The sequence below is a fragment of the Sebastes umbrosus genome, chromosome 23 (genome assembly GCF_015220745.1).
Source record: "Sebastes umbrosus isolate fSebUmb1 chromosome 23, fSebUmb1.pri, whole genome shotgun sequence".
NCBI classification, from domain to species: Eukaryota; Metazoa; Chordata; class Actinopteri; order Perciformes; family Sebastidae; genus Sebastes; species Sebastes umbrosus.
In genome coordinates, this window is record NC_051291.1 from 8,829,775 (window position 1) to 8,848,630 (window position 18,856).

Here is an 18,856-nt window from a genome sequence, read left to right on the forward strand (position 1 = left end):
CTGAGGAAGCTATAATCACAGACTAAAGACGGACTCTAGTTAAATCCTTTTTTGTTCCCATTGTTTCCAATAAACAGATGGACTGCACATTACGTGTTCTTTGAGGAAACTAAGAATACGTTTGAGACTTAATTTACAGGTTTTGGAAAGAGGTTCAATGTGTAGTGGGTCATGAGTTTAATCTGCATCAGTGGATGGGGCCTAACAGTCTTTATAAGGTCAAAGACGACCAAGGACAACAACTCAAACTCACATTCGCAGGCTTATAGATACAGTATCAGACAGAAGGCTGCTGCCAAGACAGAACTGGAAATTCGATCTAATTGAACTCAGAAGATATTGGACAAAAAAGAGTCATAGATTGAATCAATGCCTCAAATCAGCAAGGTGCACTACTGAGAATCAGTATGGCTATAACAACAACCAGACCTGGGTGGCCTCGTTGGTGTTGAGAGAACAGGATGGAAAGCTGAGAACAGACAGGAAGTGACATAACAATGGAGGAGGAACCAGGATGAAGGGAGGAGAGAAGAGGATAGAGGATGCGGAGGGTGAGGTTGGACAGACAGAGGAAGGAAATCTAGAGGGAGAATGTGAGAAAGGGCAGATGTGGATTCAAAGTGTTCACGAGGTGTTTTAATCAAAATAAGTTTCCAGTTTTCCCTCTAAATTTATTAGATTAACATCAAAACTCTTTGCTTGATGTAGTCATAACCCAAGGACAAATGCAAACAGTGACAAGCTATAAACCTTGTGCAACAGGAGCTGAAACATAAACGACAAACACGCGATCAAAGCTCAAATTGTGTTTGAACAACAGTTTCAGTTGGCAGGTAAAAGAGCGTACAAAGTCTGCAGAGGTTTGCTCAAACAATAAGCTGGTTGGTGAGGTCATACAGTGGTTTACTGAGCAAGTGAAAGAAACAGAGGTTGTGATAAGATCTGAATCTGTCTACCACCGTGGCAGTCAGTCTGTCTATCAGTTACCCTTGGAGATAATAAACCATGAGGTCCTTTTCCCACAGCGACGGATAAGGAAGCTGGAAATCTTAGCTCAACAGTGGAGAATGACCTCACTTTAATGCGTGCAGAGATTACATAAATATGCCGTAAAAAAACTTATCAAGAAGCACACAGACTCACTGTAAATATGTCTAAAAACAAACAGAAGTGACATAATGGAAAACACCTGGAGAGGCTGCAGGTTGTAGTCAGGTAAACACTATAAATCTATCAGCTCTGGGAGGGACTTAGCGGTCAATAACCTCCCGTTATTACTCTACATTATGATGACAGTTGGCTTAAAGTCTTTTTAAAGCAAACAGCCTGCACTTCATTTCTTTTACTGGGAAAACTGGAGGAAATACCACTTCCTTTTTCCAGATTGACGCACGCAAAGTTCCTGTGATGGGCCAACATTAATGCTGTCATATAATACTGCAGCTAAGCTGATTTAAAAGGCGGTGATTCAACGTTTATGAGTGGTCGAGACTGATGCACTGAGAGAGTGACGGGGTTAATGCTTCATGATATAGCTCATACCATCAAACTGAACGTTTGAATTTAATCTGTTTTACATTAAGTGGTATATTGCATAGACTGTGCATATAAGATGTCGGTTTAGACTGAGATTCTTATAGGAATATGGACATGTTTTCCACATAAACATTTATTTCATTTCAAAAGAAGCTAAAGCTCTCAAATGGTAAATGTTGTCCAAACACTTAGTAGCCGTACACAAACTTTACATACATAAAATACTAGGGATGTACGATATATATATCAGGCCTGATAAATTATCGGACGATACTAGGAAATTTATATTATTATGTATTATTCCGATAATGAAATTATTGCAGATAAACGATCGGCTGACAATAAGAAGCCAAATTGCTTTCATTGACTTAACAAGCGCAGCATCTACACACTCAGATACAGCAGGAGGAAGAACAAGAACAAGAACAAGAACAAGAACAAGAACAAGAAGAGGAATGAGGGAGAACAAGATGAACAAGAAGAACAAGAAAAATAAGTTTGTAAACAAGGCTAGGATCATGACCAGGCATTCGATGCCAGTTTTATGAACTTGATACTCAGAGAAAAGAAACAAAAATACTGCAAGTGGAACATGGAAAACACCTTCATTTCCAAAGATTCAAGCTGCCAAAACAGTAATTTGCCACATGTGAGGAGGTGCTTTGGTTTCATTTTGGTAAAAAGGTAAAATAATTTGAAAAATATCTCCATCCTGTTGAATGTTTACTGTTTTAAACTTGTCACAGATTTTTTTATACCAGGCTGTAGACAAACTTCCTCCTTGCAACTATTTTTGCACACTTTTGAGTACTATCTGAGCTGCCATATTAGGAATACTATGCAAGTATATTGATGCATGCATAAACAGTGATTTAGACAGAGAGAACGAGTCCAAACTTCTCTTTTAGGAATCAATAAGTATAATTGAAGGTTTCGTAATGTGTCCCTGGTTTCTAAGAATCTGGAACAAGTTCCAGTTAAGGACATAGCTCTAGATACCCTACACTAGTATACTGTATATTAACTTATTCATGGTCAGTGGACACTGGTAAGTGAAGAACCAACTGCTGACAGCCATCCATTGCACAGGCACAACACAAGCACTGTCAGAGCAAACTACATTAAATGTTCTGTACAGAAAACCACAGCTGCACACGGCCAACACACACTGCGATTATTGATGGTACTACTGTAAAAACATATGGACTTTATTCAACTGTGCACTGGAATAATTTAAATGCAGAGTTTCTCAAAGTCAGGACCCCATGTGGATGAATATTTTTGAGGTAAAAATAAACCAAACCGCTTTGAAATACAGTATAAACATAATTTCTATTATCTAGTTTGAGCTGTCTTGGAACTCATAAGAACATAATGAATATTCAGCCCAGTCGCACAGCAGTTGGTGAAATAGTCACGAAAGTTAATGTATTGATTCGTGTACACAAATGTCATATTTTTTTCATGATGGTCTGCACGAAATCAATCCTTATCTAATCCACGTAATTGCGAAACAGGAAGTATAAAGAGTGGCGAACGCCTCATAGGGATGAGGTCTGCTGTTCGCGCCCCGTGTGAAATCACAAGTTAAAGATTTATTTGTCATGTAACTTCTGTACTTAAGGTACAGCACTTCCAGAGTTATTTAAACCCAAACCGCAATCTTTTCCTAAACCTAAGTAGTTTTATTTTGAAAAGACTGGAGCGGAAATTGAAACCTGTTACTGGACTTGCGTAGAAAAAAGCCTGAAAAATACGAAAGTCATGCTGAGCATCACGAAAAAAAGGGAAACTCGTGTCGATGTACACGAATCAAATAGATTAAATTTCGTTACTATTTCACAAACTACTGCGAGACTGCTCTCAACTTAATACCATACTCCATATAAAAACATTGTCGTGGTAATAATTTCTGCGTTAATTTTCTTAATTGAAGTTATTTATTTTCAATCCACATGTTGTGACACTTAAACTGGAAACTCTAAATAGGTGTAAAATAGAGTATGTGTGTGTTTGTCTCTAAAATAACACCAGTGATCTGTCAAATGTGTATTCCCTACTTTGTCCCAGTGCATGCTGCCAGACACCCTGAACAAGCCTTAATATTGATGCATGACTGGAGGGATATTTGTCTATTTATGTCGTTATGTAAAGCACTTTCTAAAATAAGTGCTATATGAGAAAAATTGCATTATTGTTGTTGTTAAAAATAAGACTAATTCAGTGTCAGTGGAAGTGGAAGCAACATGGCTATGAGCTCCAAACATCATGTCTGAAAGATGATGAATACAGTAAGCCTTCAGTCTGCCAGCATGATTTGAATTGAAGATGAGCTGCTTTAGCTGTCCAGTGTGTGTGTGTGTTTGTGTGTTTGTGTGTTTGTGTGTGTGTGCTGGGGGTTGGGTGGGATTACCCTTTATTTCATGAGACACACAGACCCACTGGTCAGCGTGACATTTCCCGACAGAAACACCATTCACACATTTAGAAGGTGGATGAGTGGGCGAGCGGGGGCAAGAATGTGTCTGCGTGTTGGTAGGGAACGACGGGTATAAACCCGGCTTCAGTCACCACTGAAACACTGTATGAGTGTGTATGTGCGTGTGCGTGTGTAGGATATGGAGATAAATCCTCTTCTGGCCAGTCTGCTACATCTCATTTCCATGTTTGACCATCCACAATCAGTCTGTCTGCCTTGTGTCTGTCTCTGTTTGTCCTCCGTCTCTCTCTGTTTACACTCCAGCTTATTAAACTTCACTTTCACATACAGTAAGACATACTAGGACTACAGCCTGGTAACATAATGAGAAATGTCTCCTCTCTCCTGGGAGACTCTGTAATTAAAGACCCTTTTTCTGGTCAAAAATAATGGCAATGTGTTGCCAGAGTGCTGGTGTTAAGGCCCTGACACACCAAGCTGATCGGCATAATCAACAGATAATGGAAATCGTATTACTTGCAGCCCTGATCTCAACATTGCGTTGCCTCTAATTAACGATGTCTTGCAATTGAATGCAATGTGCATAAAAGCAAAAGAAAGTTGTGTCTTCTTCCATCTTGGACATCTTTAAATGACCACTAGTCACAGTGGAGTATACTGGTGTTTGCTGACACAACAATTTCAGTTTCATTTCCTGCCAGCTTTACTACAGTTACCATTTCCTAACTGTAGCCAACTCCGGTAGGTAATCCATTACTGTAGTAGAAGTACAACTCCGTGGCAAACATAAATACACATGGACTCTCACGATAACCTCGCAATTTTCCGATAGTAAACCAGTAATTTCATACAGCAGTCCCACACGTTTTTCCCAAAGGACACGTCTCTTCTCTAGTTGTAATTACTGCTGGCATGTTGGGAAACCACCATACAGGAGCCAGGGTCCCATTTCAGGTCCGGAGCCACAGCTTAAACCACCACAGGTCACGACCTCTCTCTTGCAGCACTGTATGGACCACATTGTGCATCCACTCCACACACACTGCCGTGAGGAATGAGGACCTGTGTTAAAGGGCCCGTTATGGAAAAGTGAAGGGTCATGCATTGCTGCAGAATTTGCAAGCAATCCACACACACACACACACGAAGTGGGCAGAAAAGAAGAAGAATAGCTTGATTCTGTTACAGTATGCTGAGTATTGCAAGCGTGGAACAAACCAGCTGTGTTTGCACGACTGTCTGAGACACTGAGTATGTGTGTGAGTGCATGTACAAGTAGATCAGTGTGAGTGAGAGCCACTTGAAGACTGTAGAAGGCCGGTATTTAGTCAAAGACCTGAAGAGTGACCTAATTTTTTAGATAAAGCTGCATGTTTTGACTCAATCCAATACCCAGTCTAGACGTAATTCTCTCCGTCTGCAGGCAAAGAAAGCATGATTTTATATAGGCTTGTTTAAACTCTGGTTTGAGGCCAAATTGGGTCACAAGGTTGGGGTTGTGGTGGACTCATGTGAGTCTCTGGAGGTAATAACCACTGGCCTGCTGATCAAAGTCTCCAATTTCTGTATTTTAAGATGTTTTGTTGTTGATTCATCCATTTAAATCTTAATATTAAGCCCCCCATAACTGATCTGCAACAGACACTTATTGTCAAATGCAATGCTAATCCTAGCAACTGTCAAAAGGGGATTAACTGGTTGTTGTGCAAATATTCCTATAATTTGCCCCCAACACTTGCCTAACAATTCTGTTGATTTGAGGTTTCCTACTTGATAGGCAAGCAAATGTCAGAGGTAAAACAAAAAAATACAACTTTACAAATCCTTAGGGTCCTTTGCTAAATTCGGCATGGAGAACATCACCAGAAAATTATTTTTCAACTAGCTCTACCAACCTGCATGTTTGATTTTGCAGGTTGAAGGTAACAGCACACAACAGGTGAACCAACACTAAAAGTGCTCATTTAACCAAAATGGGTGCGTTTTTTTAAAACCAAATGTATGCCGAATTCAAGTATGACCACTAAACAAGAGAAAATGGGCTTTAGTTAATCTCTATATCATATGTGCTTTTGTTAGGAAGCTAATGAATATTGATTTAGCAGATTTTTGAATGGAGTTCTGAGAGACGCCCCCTTCTGATGGCGAAGGTAACAGGACACAACAGGTGAACCAACACTAAAAGTGCTAATTTAATCAAAATGGGTGCATTTTTTTTAAACTAAATGTATGCCGAATTCAAGTACGACTACTAAACATGAGAAAATGTGCTTCAGTTAGTTTCTATCTCATATGTGCTTTTGCTAGTAAGCTAATTAATATTGAATTAACAGATTTTTCAATGGAGTTCTGCAGGACGCCCCTTTCTGATTGACACAACTTGACTTTTAGAGTTGTTCTACTTGTCTAAAAGACACAAACAGCTTACAGGAAGGTTGTCTTTGAAAGAAGCAATGTGTTTACCTTGCTCACTGTGACTTTTCCTGAAGGTTTTTTGAAGAAAGAGGTCCTGGCGGTGAAAAAGTACTCTTCTGAGTCCTCCTCCAAGCTACTGTAGCCACTGCTCATCGTGCTATTCCACGTCATTTGCAAGAAAAACCCCTCGAGTCAAATTCGGCCACATCCAAGCCCCCGATAGTGAACAGGTTTTAGCTTGAAACGACCTCCAAACCAAGCTACCTCCGTGTGTCTGAGCTCGCATTAGTCGCTGTTTGCTCAGTGTGGGACCTCCTTCCTCTTCTCCTAAACACTCGCTTTACTCCACCGGTATGGCACCAAAACTCATTTAAACGTTTCCATTTTACTCAAGTAAACAAACCGATCCGTTGTTAACGCCACCTTTATGAAAACTCTTCAATTTCGAGACAAATAACGAAGGAAATCCCACTTAAAACTCCGGTTAAACGACGCCTATCCCTGTTCACTGCTACTGTTGAACGTATGTATGGTCTTAACTTCTCTGCTGTGTGACAGCCAGCACAGGCTACAGTAAGGCCCCGCCCACTACGAGCAGCTCAACCAATCAGATGTATGACACTTAATGACGCCACGCCCCAATGCAACTCGACAGCCAATCAGCGCTCTCATGGCAGATTTGAGTGGTTTATGTTGATTAATGAGGATTAAAAATTGTGAAATAAATAATTTGTTTTAGTTATCTTGAATAACATATATATTTATTTTTTTCTTTCTCAACAGTATTTTGTGCCTGTTTTCTTAACCTTAATTAATATTCTCTTTCTTTTTCTGTAAATTGTGAACTCTTTGTATTACTTGTATTATTGCTATTATTATTATTATTATTATTATTACTAGTACTACTACTACTAATACCAATACTATCATTATTATTATTATCTTTGTATTGCTTGTATTATTATTATTATTATTATTATTATTATTATTATAAAAATAATTATAAAAATAAAAATAAAAATAATTATAATAAACACTGAAAGAAAAAAATAAAGAGGCTGGATAGTTTTGGTTGTTTTTATGTGATTTTTTTATCATGCAGATTAAAAGTTTCTCAACTCTAACGTGTGTAATATTTATTTAATATTCTATATATTTAATATTTTTTTATCCCAAGTAGATTTTTACATCAGTAATTTTCATTCTCACCAGTAAACTTTCAGCAAAGCAAAGGACTTCTACTCAAGCATATTGTATTGTTTTTATTGTATTGAATATCTATCAACATATATTTATGTTTATGTTGTATATGCTTTCTTTTTTTTCTTTCTCCACAGTATGCTAATATTTTGTGCCTGTTTTTTTTAACCTCAATTGTTGTTCTTTTTCTTTTTCTGTAAACTGTAAACTCTTTGCATTACTTCTATTATTATTATAATTATTATAATTATAATTATTTTATTATTAAACAGTGAGAGAAAAAAATAAAGGGTATGAGTGGTTTTAGTTGTTTTTATGTGATTTTTATTATGCAAATTAAAAGTTTCTCAACTCTTACATGTGTATTATTTGTTTCTTGACATTCTGACATTTGTTTTTACATCAGTAATTTTCCTTTTCATCAGTAAACTTTCAGCAAAGTAACGGATTTCTATTCAAGCATATTGTATTGTTTTAGTGGTCAGTTGTACTCAATAGTAAAACCACTTTCCAGCCTGTAAATCTAGGTCATTAAATTCTCCCTTCTATTGTTTTGCCTCATAAACAACACAACAGTACACAATACCAGATGAAAACAGACCAGAAAAAGCATGAAAGTTCATTCTTTAACTTGTATTTTGGCGAAACAATGCCAACACAGTCCATTTCAACAACATAACACATTTTTTATGAGCAGATGGAGCTTGCTCAGTTCAATCATGGAGGTGGACTGAGATCAATCCATGATTTTTGGCATGTCAACGATGAATAAAGATGGTGTGATACGACTGAAAGCTCCGAGGTCCAACTTTTACACCAGATTTATCCGCATTACAGCATATTTCCATGAATGCTGAGCACACAGAGATTCAAGTTTGCAGTTTTTCTGCACTTTCTGCTGACATTTGAAGCGCCCAGAGGCAAAATGAGAGGCGTGGAGTCGCCCTCAAACCTCAGGAAATTCAAAACAAAGCTTGAAAAACCACAGACAAGAATACATTTAGCCACATTCCTAAAAATAAAAGGTCAAAGGTCAGTTACAGAGCAGCAGCACAATGTAAAACAGTAGTGTCTTACCTCGATCAACAGGCAACAAACTAACGCTAACTTTCTGAGCTTTTTCCTCTGCAACATGCTTTTCCTGCCACTGCTTGCATCAAGTAAACTAAAAATACTGACACCAAAGGGATTTAATAGCTACTGCTGGACTGACGCATTTTGTGTTTAATTGCTAAGGCCAATGTGTGCACCCTTTTCATTGGGTGGAACAGACCTTTTAATTTCCAGGAGGTCTTAATGCTGCTGGTGGTCGGTGGGAGGTTGATTGCATACATCTTTTTTAAATTTTAACTGGTGAATAATGTGACTTTTTTCATTCTTTAATAGTCTCTACCTGCAGTGAATGTTTTAATGAGCACATAAGCGCTCCCATCTAAAGGAGGCTAATTAGGAGTTAGCTGCAGCCTCCAGGGTGTTTGTTAATGGTCGGTTTGTTTTGTCTCCACAAATGTCCACTCTAATTCACTAGATGAACCTGAAATGAGGCCTCAGGCAAGAAGAAGCAACTAATGCCACACCCAACAAAAGTATCAAGATAGAAACCAACAGATAATACAGTTAAAACAATGATTGGATGATATTATCATACAATACTGTAAAAAACAAGGCTTTAAATCTCTTGATCTGGGATGTTTTTGGGGTCATGTTTGCTCTGGACAATGGGAGGCTCTGGATGAAATCAGCCAAACCCAAAATGAGAAGTCTCAATGTGGTTTGGTTTTACCATACGGCATGGGTTTTAGTTAACTTTTTATAGAGGAAGACTAGCTACTTTTGTAGCAAGACATGGTGAGTAATATGCAAAAGTTAGGCTGTCAGGGTGACGCAGGCAGTTTATAAAACAACAAAAAACAACTCTCCATTTGATATTCTTAAATTTTAGCCATGATACCTACATGGTTAAAAAAGTGGTCTACTACTTTGGACCTGACTGAAATATTTCAACAACTATTGGATGGATTGCCTTGAAATTTGGTTCACACATTCATGTTACTCTCAGGTTGAATCGTAATAACTTTGGTGATCCCCTGATTTTTCATCTAGCACCATCATCTGGTCAAAGTTTTAATTTGTCCAACACTTTTTTATGACCAAATACAATAGACTGTATATAAGAAGTGGACATAGTCACCATGACGTCACCGATTGGTTTGTGGACTGCTGTTTTGAAGCCTTGAGTTTGGCATTTTGGCCGTCGCCGTCTTGTTTTTTTGCAACTGAACGCTGAATAAGACATTTTCAGGCGACCAAAATGTTCTAATTAACTTTCATGAACTGAAAACACTGTGAAAGGGTTAAAGTTCTAAGACGAAAACATGGACAACTCCCAGACCGGACAACGCCATGGTAGCGACCTGTCAATCACAAGGTAGCCGCGCCCTAAAGCATTACCTGCTTTATGGTCTATTTGACTCTAAATGGGACCATAATTTACTAAATGAACATCATGCTGTATTGAAGAAGACTTGAAACTAGCGATTTGAGACCATAAACTCATGTTTACAATGTTTACTGAGGTAATAAATCAAGAGAGAAGGAGGCTCATTTTCTCATAGACTTCTATACAGTCAGACTTATTTATGCAACCAGAGGAGTCACCCCCTGCTGGTTATTAGAAAGAATGACAGTTTAAGGCACTTCTGCATTGGCTTCACTTTTCAGACCCGGAGGTTGCCCACTGCTTTTTACTCATTAATATCAACAACACCTGCTTTGACTTTTGTCAATGTGTTTCTAATAAGGTTTAATATGACCGTCTCCAACTTTCTCATACAGAAATGTACATATTTTCAGCATTTGCTGCCGTCATACAGCATCGTAAAACATAAATAAGAAATAAAAAGCATACCTAACCCTGTAATACAGCATGTTCAGTAGAGCAGCAACCTGCTGAGTTTATGTGGTCGTAAAATGGATCAGAGTTTAATCATGTTTTCGGCGGGGTGTGTTAAGTCTCTTATATATCGGCCCTCCACGGGCCAACAACTGTAAACTATTACTGAGCTCAGAGACAATTAAATGTGTAAGAGGTGGTGCACCTTCTGTTTCCAGCTACTTCCAGGACCTCCTTCCTACTACATGCAGGGTTAAAGATTTTTAACATTATATATTTAATAGCCCACCCAGCTGCAAATAAAGGGCCAAAAAGCATCAGCTTCAGGTTCAGCTGCAGGGTGAAATCTACGCTACATCTGCACCAAATCATGCCGAACCCATACACACGCACACACACACATGCAGCAGCACTAGGAACAACTAGTGGACAAGCTTGGAGATTTTTAGACAGACAGGCTCTAATTTAAAACCAGCAGGGTTAGAAAAGAGACCAAAAATAAATATGGCACATCTAAGGGCAGCCAAACCACCATCATGCCCTTTAAAGTACTGCAGAGATCCATCCAAAACACACAGATAAGACGCCACCATATTGTCTCTGCAGCAGGAGGGCAGAGACACTAATACACATGCTGATGCTTTTTTGAGTTTTTATGATTGTCATTTTAACCAAAACAGAAATGATTTGCATTCTTTAAACCTCCTCTGCCGTTTCACTGTAGGTTATATCTTATTTTTGGCCACTATCAGACAGTAAAATTGTGCCTCAAAGCTGATACCAATGCTGCTTTGCTCTGACTGAAGCTGTCAAAAATCAATGAACATGTATTTTGTACTTATAATCATCTATTTTTAAATGCATACATTATTAATCCTATAGAAACTGTAAATATTACTTGAGAGATTTGCATATTATAGTTTGTAAAAGCCTTTAACACAGTATTTAGGCTATAGAGATATCGTAAGATATCCTACGAAGAAGACGTTGCATTATTACATATAAACAGCTCTGAAGACACAATTCATATTGAATTATTTGTTTCTATTCGCAAACTGATTAATGTGCTGATCATATCCATAACGTTAGTTGTATGTAGACACAGTTTAAAAGGCATACAGTGAACACATACAGTATATGAACTCTAGTGTCCTGGTTATATTTGTTTTTTTTGGGGGGTATCCCAGTTACGTGTTACACACATGTAAACATCATAAACAGTATATATATATATATATATATATATATATATATATATATATATACACATGGAGATGACTGGGTTGGAGCGTGTGAAATGAGCTCTGCAGGTTTCACTCTCTGGTGTTAATCTGCTGTCCGGTCTCTTTGGCTCGGAGCCGGTCTGGTTAAACATTACTCAGATTCCAGTGAGGGCAGCAGCTCCGACAGTAACTAACACGCTCACACTCTACTGTAACTCTGGAGGCACAAAGAGCTCAAACAGCAGGGAAGATTCAAAGAGTAAAACTTTCCCATGGCACCAACCTACACACAGATATGTGTATAAATATAAATATATCATATCATGCAACTGCTGAATTAGGGTACTTGCACCTTTTTTGGTCCGATTCAGACACTTATTTCAGAGATCATTTGCAACAATAAAGATATAAAGAACAGTAATGTGACTAAGGAGTCATAAGAATGAATGAGATATATGCTAAATTCTGAGTTATAGCTACTGAGTAAGAGATATGTAGAAGGAGAGACGTTGTGGTAGAGGAATGTGGTCTGGTGGTTTCGGTGAGATGGATCATCGTAGTTATACATTACATACATTCCAGAGGCGGGGCAGGTCTGAGGGTTTCCTACAAAAAAACTAAGGGCAAATGGTCACTGCTGACTTATGTTAGCTATTCTCCCAGAGATTTTACCTAAAAATGATTCTTCGCACTTAAAAACGACCAATGTGACACATTCTTTGGACTGTATAGGCCCCCTGCGAACTAATTATTTCAGTTATTTATTTAAAAATTAGCAATTAAGTTGGTTACATGTCCAGAATAAAACAAGTAACTCCTGTGAGTCTCTGCAGGAGGACTGTTTCATTATGTTGTCAGTATCAGACACAATAAGACACTATAAAGGATAAAAATAAAGATTTTCTTCATTAAATTAAATATATAAATCACTTGATGGTCCTTTAAATGAATCCCAAACCTCTGGATTTTGTCCGAATGACTCTAGAAAAAGTAATGTACAGATGATTAATGTCTTAGTACTTAGCAATCAAAATCATGACTGCATTTTGGTGCACCATCTAAAAGTATTTAATTAGTTTCATGGAAGTGTTTTAGTCTCCTGTGAAGTCTATTTTTACTCCCTCCTGGTGTGTACCTGCAGCTGAACGTCTGGTTAAACATTAATCCAGTTTCAAAGCAGCAACAAGCTCCAACAGACCTCTGATCCACCTGATATCTACATGAATCCTGGGTGGTGATGAGACAGTGAGAAACATCAAAGCATCAAAATCCAGGTGTAAAGATGAATTAAAGCTTCATCTTTTACCATCCATTGAAGTCATGTTGTTATTTTTCTATTTAGACACATTTATGAATGAATTTCCATGAGATTAAAGTCAACAGTTAATAAGGATGTTTTATTTTCTCTCTATACTCGTCATCTAAAGACATTATTCATTTTTAAATGAGTCATTCTGCATAATAAGTACTTTTACTTTTGGTACTTTAAGTATATTTTGATGCTTTTGTAATTTTATTTAAGTACAATTTTGAATGCAGGACTTTTACTTGTAACAGAGTATTTCTACGCTGTGGTATTGGTACTGATGAGTACTTCTTCTACTGTTCATTGACGTAAAAAACAAACTGTGGGCTTGTTGAACCGTTGCACCACTACTTCATGTATAAAATCAGCGTTATGGCTTCATATAATATAGAAATATCATTTATTACTATCAATCAATCATTCAGTCTATCTATTTATATGTTTTAGAGTTCAAACATGTTGTAAATGGTTATGTTTTCTTCTATTTCTTTACATTTAATGTACAGTTTTGGCTGTACTGTATGTGTAAAGTGACTGTGGCTAAGTTAAGGTAAAGTTGTTGGGAGTGCGGAGGGTGAGAAGTCACGCTATGTGAGAGGTTAGGCGAAAGATCAAAGGTCAAACTTTGAGGAATGTGTCATATTTAGAAAACTAAGAACGACAGAAACAGACAGAAGAGACGGCGAGAGAAAGAGAGAGAGGGGTGTTAACAGTTTCCCCCTCAGGCGAAGATGACCTCACTGAGCAAAGATGCTGTCACCTTGTGCAGGTAAGTGTGTTGTTTGTGCACGGGACCAGGTGTGGGTTTATAGGTGGGGTGTGTTTCTTTGTATTCTGCAGATGGGTGTGAGTCTGTTCTCTAATTTAAAGGCAGTAGAGATAGTGGTGGTGGGTGGGTGGGTGTTTTAAATCTACTTTAAACATGGGAACCAACAGTGATTATTTCTTTAGTGGGATGTCAGTTTTACAGCTCAGCAAGGAGCTTTTTCTGGTGGTATTTACCCTAAAATGTGAATTCAAATGATAGGAAAGTGCTTTACAGCAGTGTTTCCTAAACTTTTTTTCTGGGGACCAACTTTTTAAAATGACAAACCAAGAGGGCCGGAACCACTGCAAAAAAAACTGCAAGTGAAAGTCTGCTACAGATGCTTAATGATTGCCAAAAGGTGCTTTGGTGCATCAAGGCCTCTTTAAGTTTTCAAGTTAGGGTGATTTATCAACTTTCTGACTGGTCTGGGAACACTCAGACTAATAATATACAGGAGAGAATAAAGCCTGAAGGTGGGAACATCACACGCATGCCTTGAAATGCTAAGCAGAAGACAGGAAACAGCCGGAGATGGTCTTGCAGCAGCAGCAGCGTGGGGCCCAGGTAGTCACACCTGTGAGGATGAGTGTGTGGGTCTTTTGTTTTGGTGCTACAGGTGTTATATATCCAACCTGAGCTCCACGTTGCCTCAGGGGATGTAAACCTGATCCACAAATTACATGAAAGCAGTTGTGTTCATGCAGATTTTTACCATGTGCAGGTTCATTTTGGGATTTCAGATAGTGATGTAGAGTATTTTGAGTGTGTCCCAGCATCCTGTGTCCCCCCCCCCCATCACCAGGTGGCCCACTGTTTCATCCAGACAGACAAAACACTGAGTGATCAAAGAGCAGAGGAATGCCGTCTGAGGATCACACGCTGCCTCGCCGTATCACATAATCACAGACAGACAGCGAGAGCACGGATTCAACCAACGCAGCCCTGAAGGGTCACACTGCAGCTGCATGGAGGAGCAGAGTTACACCTCTATTGATGGTTAATGTGGGAGTGGTGGTTGAGGGACGAGCAGCATTAAAAGGAGCTACAAGGTGTGGACTTTTTCAGACTATATTTATCGTGATAACTTTAATTAGTCAGTTTAAATCCTCCCACAAAAAACACAGATGTTACCAGAAAACAAACATTTAGCACATGTTTAAAAGCATCAGTGGTGGAAGAAGTATTCAGATCTTTTATTTCAGTAAAAGCACCAATTTACTACAGATATTCAAAGTCCTCAGAGGATGAACCCTAACTTTTTATTTAGTAACTATTTAGCAAGTTTTAGACTATAGAGTTTTGTTCCACATTCACATCTAACTTTGCTATATATTTGAATGAATATCACAATCATAAATAGTTTTGCATTTCTGCAGCCAGGCTCTCTGAGATATAGCAGGAGGCTATAAATAGAGATAGTGAGAGGGAAACTACAGCGGTGTAGCCTGTAAACTGATGCCGCCCACTGTGATAAGCTGGCTAAAGACAAACAATAAAGAGACCAACTGTGTGCTCATATCGAGCCCCTGTATGCATGCACAGTACAGTCCAAGACAGCAGGAAATGTGACTGAATCCACCCCTGACGGGGAGGTGCTAAAGGTTAAATTCAACCTTTTTATATCCTGCTCAAAGAGCGCATTATAGTCGTATTTTCAAACGGATGGGAGTTTTGCGAGCTCGAGGTCATTTGGAGGAAATTGCCCTTTCAGAAAATAATAATAATACTCTTTCTGCTGAATTAAATTACTCAAAATCCAACAGGATGAGGGGAAGCAGCTGGTCTGGACTCAACACACAGTTGAGAGGAACACACACGTACACACACAGTTTAATTCAATTCAAAGAGATTTATTGGCGTGATAACATTTTCTACCCTGCCAACACAATCTCTCTCCCTCGGCCGAAAAAAAAATCCAACATGAGCAGACTAGAGCCAACGGTGCGGGACACACCTCAAAAACCAGTCCGACAGCCGACCATTGGCTTGGCATGTCAGGGCCTTTAGTTAGGTTTAGGAAAAAACATCATTGTTGGGCTAAAAATAAGTACGTAAACTAAGTTAAATTATGGAAACAACATAACATAAGTATGGAAAACAAGTCACAAACATCACTAAAAACATGTCACTAATGTAACTTACAAAGCAAAACACTGGTCTCGCACTCCCCCGCCCGCCATAAGCAGTCTTTTTATTCTGTCACTAGCTCATGACACGCCATAAGCAAGGACGGCGTTCTCATTACACGCTTTTGCCTTGTGCATTATCATGTCATTCACACGCCTTTTCTTGCTCTGTTTGTTGTTTCAATCTGAGGTCTGTCAGCGTGCATTCAGCCAACGGCGTATCGGTGTATTTCATTTTGCTGACAGTCAGGTCAGTGTGTCTCTGCTCCGTTTGAGCTGTATGTATGAATAGTGAATTGTGTCATTTATAGTGAGCTTTTACCTCAACCGGTTGGTATCTGAGACTGAGATTGTTCGCCTGGATAAGGACAGGATCCAAGATAAGAGCAAACACACACACACACACACACACACACACAGAGGAGTCCTGTAGCGTCCCACCCTGATACAGATCTGTGTTTTCCTTTGAACCGCCAGCAGAAAAACTACCTAGAATTTTCTTTTGCCGAGTTCATTTTACCTCCTGATACACGGCTTCTAACTCCTGCACACCTGCATTAAATTAAACTGGGTTTTATTTTGTGATGAGTTTCATAAATGTGGCCACAGACCTGCAGACCTACAGATAAACACATCCTTTCCTGTGTTAATTCACACTGAGCTGACATTTTCCACTGACAATTGAGGTTTTGGAAAAATAATCTTCCAGTGGTTGAAATGTGAAAACACCGGTCTCATGTTGTAGAGTGGATGAAGAAATCCGGGCTTTAAAAATTCTGCTGTTAACAGATATTTTTGAGCATTTTTACATAGAAGCACACGCGAATACAAGAGCAGGTTTTACAGGGTTATCTCGATAACTTTTACCCCCAGAATCACCTCAAATGAAACATGAAACATGTACTGATGTCAAAGAGCTGCTCTGGCTTTGAACCCAGTAAAGTTGCTTCTTGAAACCAGCACCTGTTGTTGCCACTCACCTGTATTTAAAGTGATAGTTTGGGTGGTTTGAAGTGGGGTTGTATGAGGTACTTATCCATAGTCAGTTTATTACCTACAGAATCCACAAAAAAAAATCAGTATCAGTTTAAGTGTACGTTTACCTTCTATGTAAGTCTATGTTTCCAACAGGGAACTGAAGCGGTTATCTATGCTCCCTTCACAGCCACCAGACTCCATTGAAAAAAACAGTAATTTTACCTCGCAGAACACAGGAGTTGCTGGTCTACCGCTGCCTCGATCAGTTAGTTTGCTTGTGTTATTGTGTGACTTTGGTGTTTTAAACCTTTAGTTCGGATTCTCCAAAGTCACATAATAACACAAACAAACTAACCAATTGAGGTAGCGGTAGACCAGCAACCCCCGTGTTCTGCGAGATAAAATTACAGTTTTTCCCAATGGAGTCTGGTGGGTTTGATGAGAGCATGAATGGATAAAACGGCTCTAGTTCCCTTTTGAAAAGGACTGTCTAACGGCAAGGTAAAGCAGTGGTAAATTTGGATAAGTAGCTCATACAACCCCACTTCAAAACACCCAAACTATCCCTTTAGTGTTTATTTTGTCACATGACAACACGAACATAAAATAACGATTTGATCACCTTTGTTATTATTGCTTCAACATGCACATTCTTTCCACAGAAAAAAAGGTATAAAAGACAGATATGAATCATAAACCTGCTAAACATAAATGCAACACAACAGAAACTGTCCCACAAGGACTCCTCAGAGGCGACGCGAGGCTCAGCTGGCTGTTAGCTGCTCTGTTGGCCATGTTGGGACATGTCAGGAGCCAAAAAATGAAGGAAATCAATGGGGCTCGTCTGCTGGTGGGTCTCTAAGCCGTCGGCTGGTGTCCTGTTTCTGCAACAGGCAGCTGATGATGGGGGAGCTTTTGTCTGTCAGACCCGCATCTGACCGCGGAGTTAATCCTTCACAATCCACGAAGATTACAGTGTTATTCTGGCTGCTATAATTCAGCTCACTGTTACAGCTTTTGACTCTCTTTGTCTCTCATTGTGTGTTTTTTTTGACAATGCAGATGGATGAAATTATAAGAAACTCATCAAATATTTCTGTAGCTGCAGGTTTTGTGACACCACCATGCGTCTTTGGCCTTGGAAAGAAGCTGTAAATGCCAGTTTTGTCTGAGGCTTTGAGGCCATAAATCTTTGTGGTTGTCTGATGTTCATGCAGCGACATAAAAACTCTGCTCCTCTTTGCAGCCCGTCTGTGTTTGACATGTGTTATTGTGATTTTGGCTATTGTTTTTCTTACCACTTTGGAACATTTTTCCTCTTGAACACTGTTTTCTTTCTCCGTGGTTTTAAAGTTATTGAACACTGTTTGCAACCCGGTCTCACGGGAAGGCGATTAAATAGCACAATATTACATTCTACGTGTCATGAGTACGCATTTTAACCTTTTCACGTGTCATTTGTACGCCATGCAAACGTCCGCAGTTAGGTTCAGGCAACAAAACATCGTAGTTAGGAAGGAAAATTTCATGGTAGGGCTTAAAATAAGTACGTAAACTAAGTTAAACACATACGGAAACAACGTAACATAAGTATGGAAAACATGTCACGTCGTAGGAAAGTGCACGAAAAATAAGGAATAACTTTTCGTAAGATATCATACGAACCGTAATATTAGGTTGAGTATTTAACCTATTTGGGTCTCCAAAACTTCATGTTTATGTTGAGTTGAGTGAATAATTTAAACCCAAGACACTACGTTTTTTTGGCTGTATTGATTGATTTTCTACACATCCAGCAGACAAAAAGCAACATTAGTGTTCATTTAGAGTTTTGTTTTTGTCCAACCGACCAATATAAGTCCAATATTCCCTCTCTTTTAGCTCTGTTTTTGGTCTCCACCAACTCTTGAAGGAAATATCTGGCTCTTTCG

General features: G+C 38.9%; 1 protein-coding gene across 2 annotated transcripts in view; it reads right to left on the reverse strand.

Moving 5' to 3' along the window:
* The window catches only part of rassf3 (Ras association domain family member 3), a 64,605-nt gene that overhangs the window by 25,900 nt on the left and 19,849 nt on the right, over positions 1-18,856 (reverse strand). Inside the window, exon 1 of one of the 2 annotated variants that reach the window (XM_037760355.1) lies at positions 6,440-6,978. The exons of the other annotated variant lie outside the window; for it this stretch is intronic. Coding sequence (XP_037616283.1) covers positions 6,440-6,562 — 123 coding nt within the window. The 5' untranslated portion in view covers positions 6,563-6,978. Of the gene's footprint in view, positions 1-6,439; positions 6,979-18,856 lie in introns of those variants that run through there. 2 annotated transcript variants of the gene reach the window in all.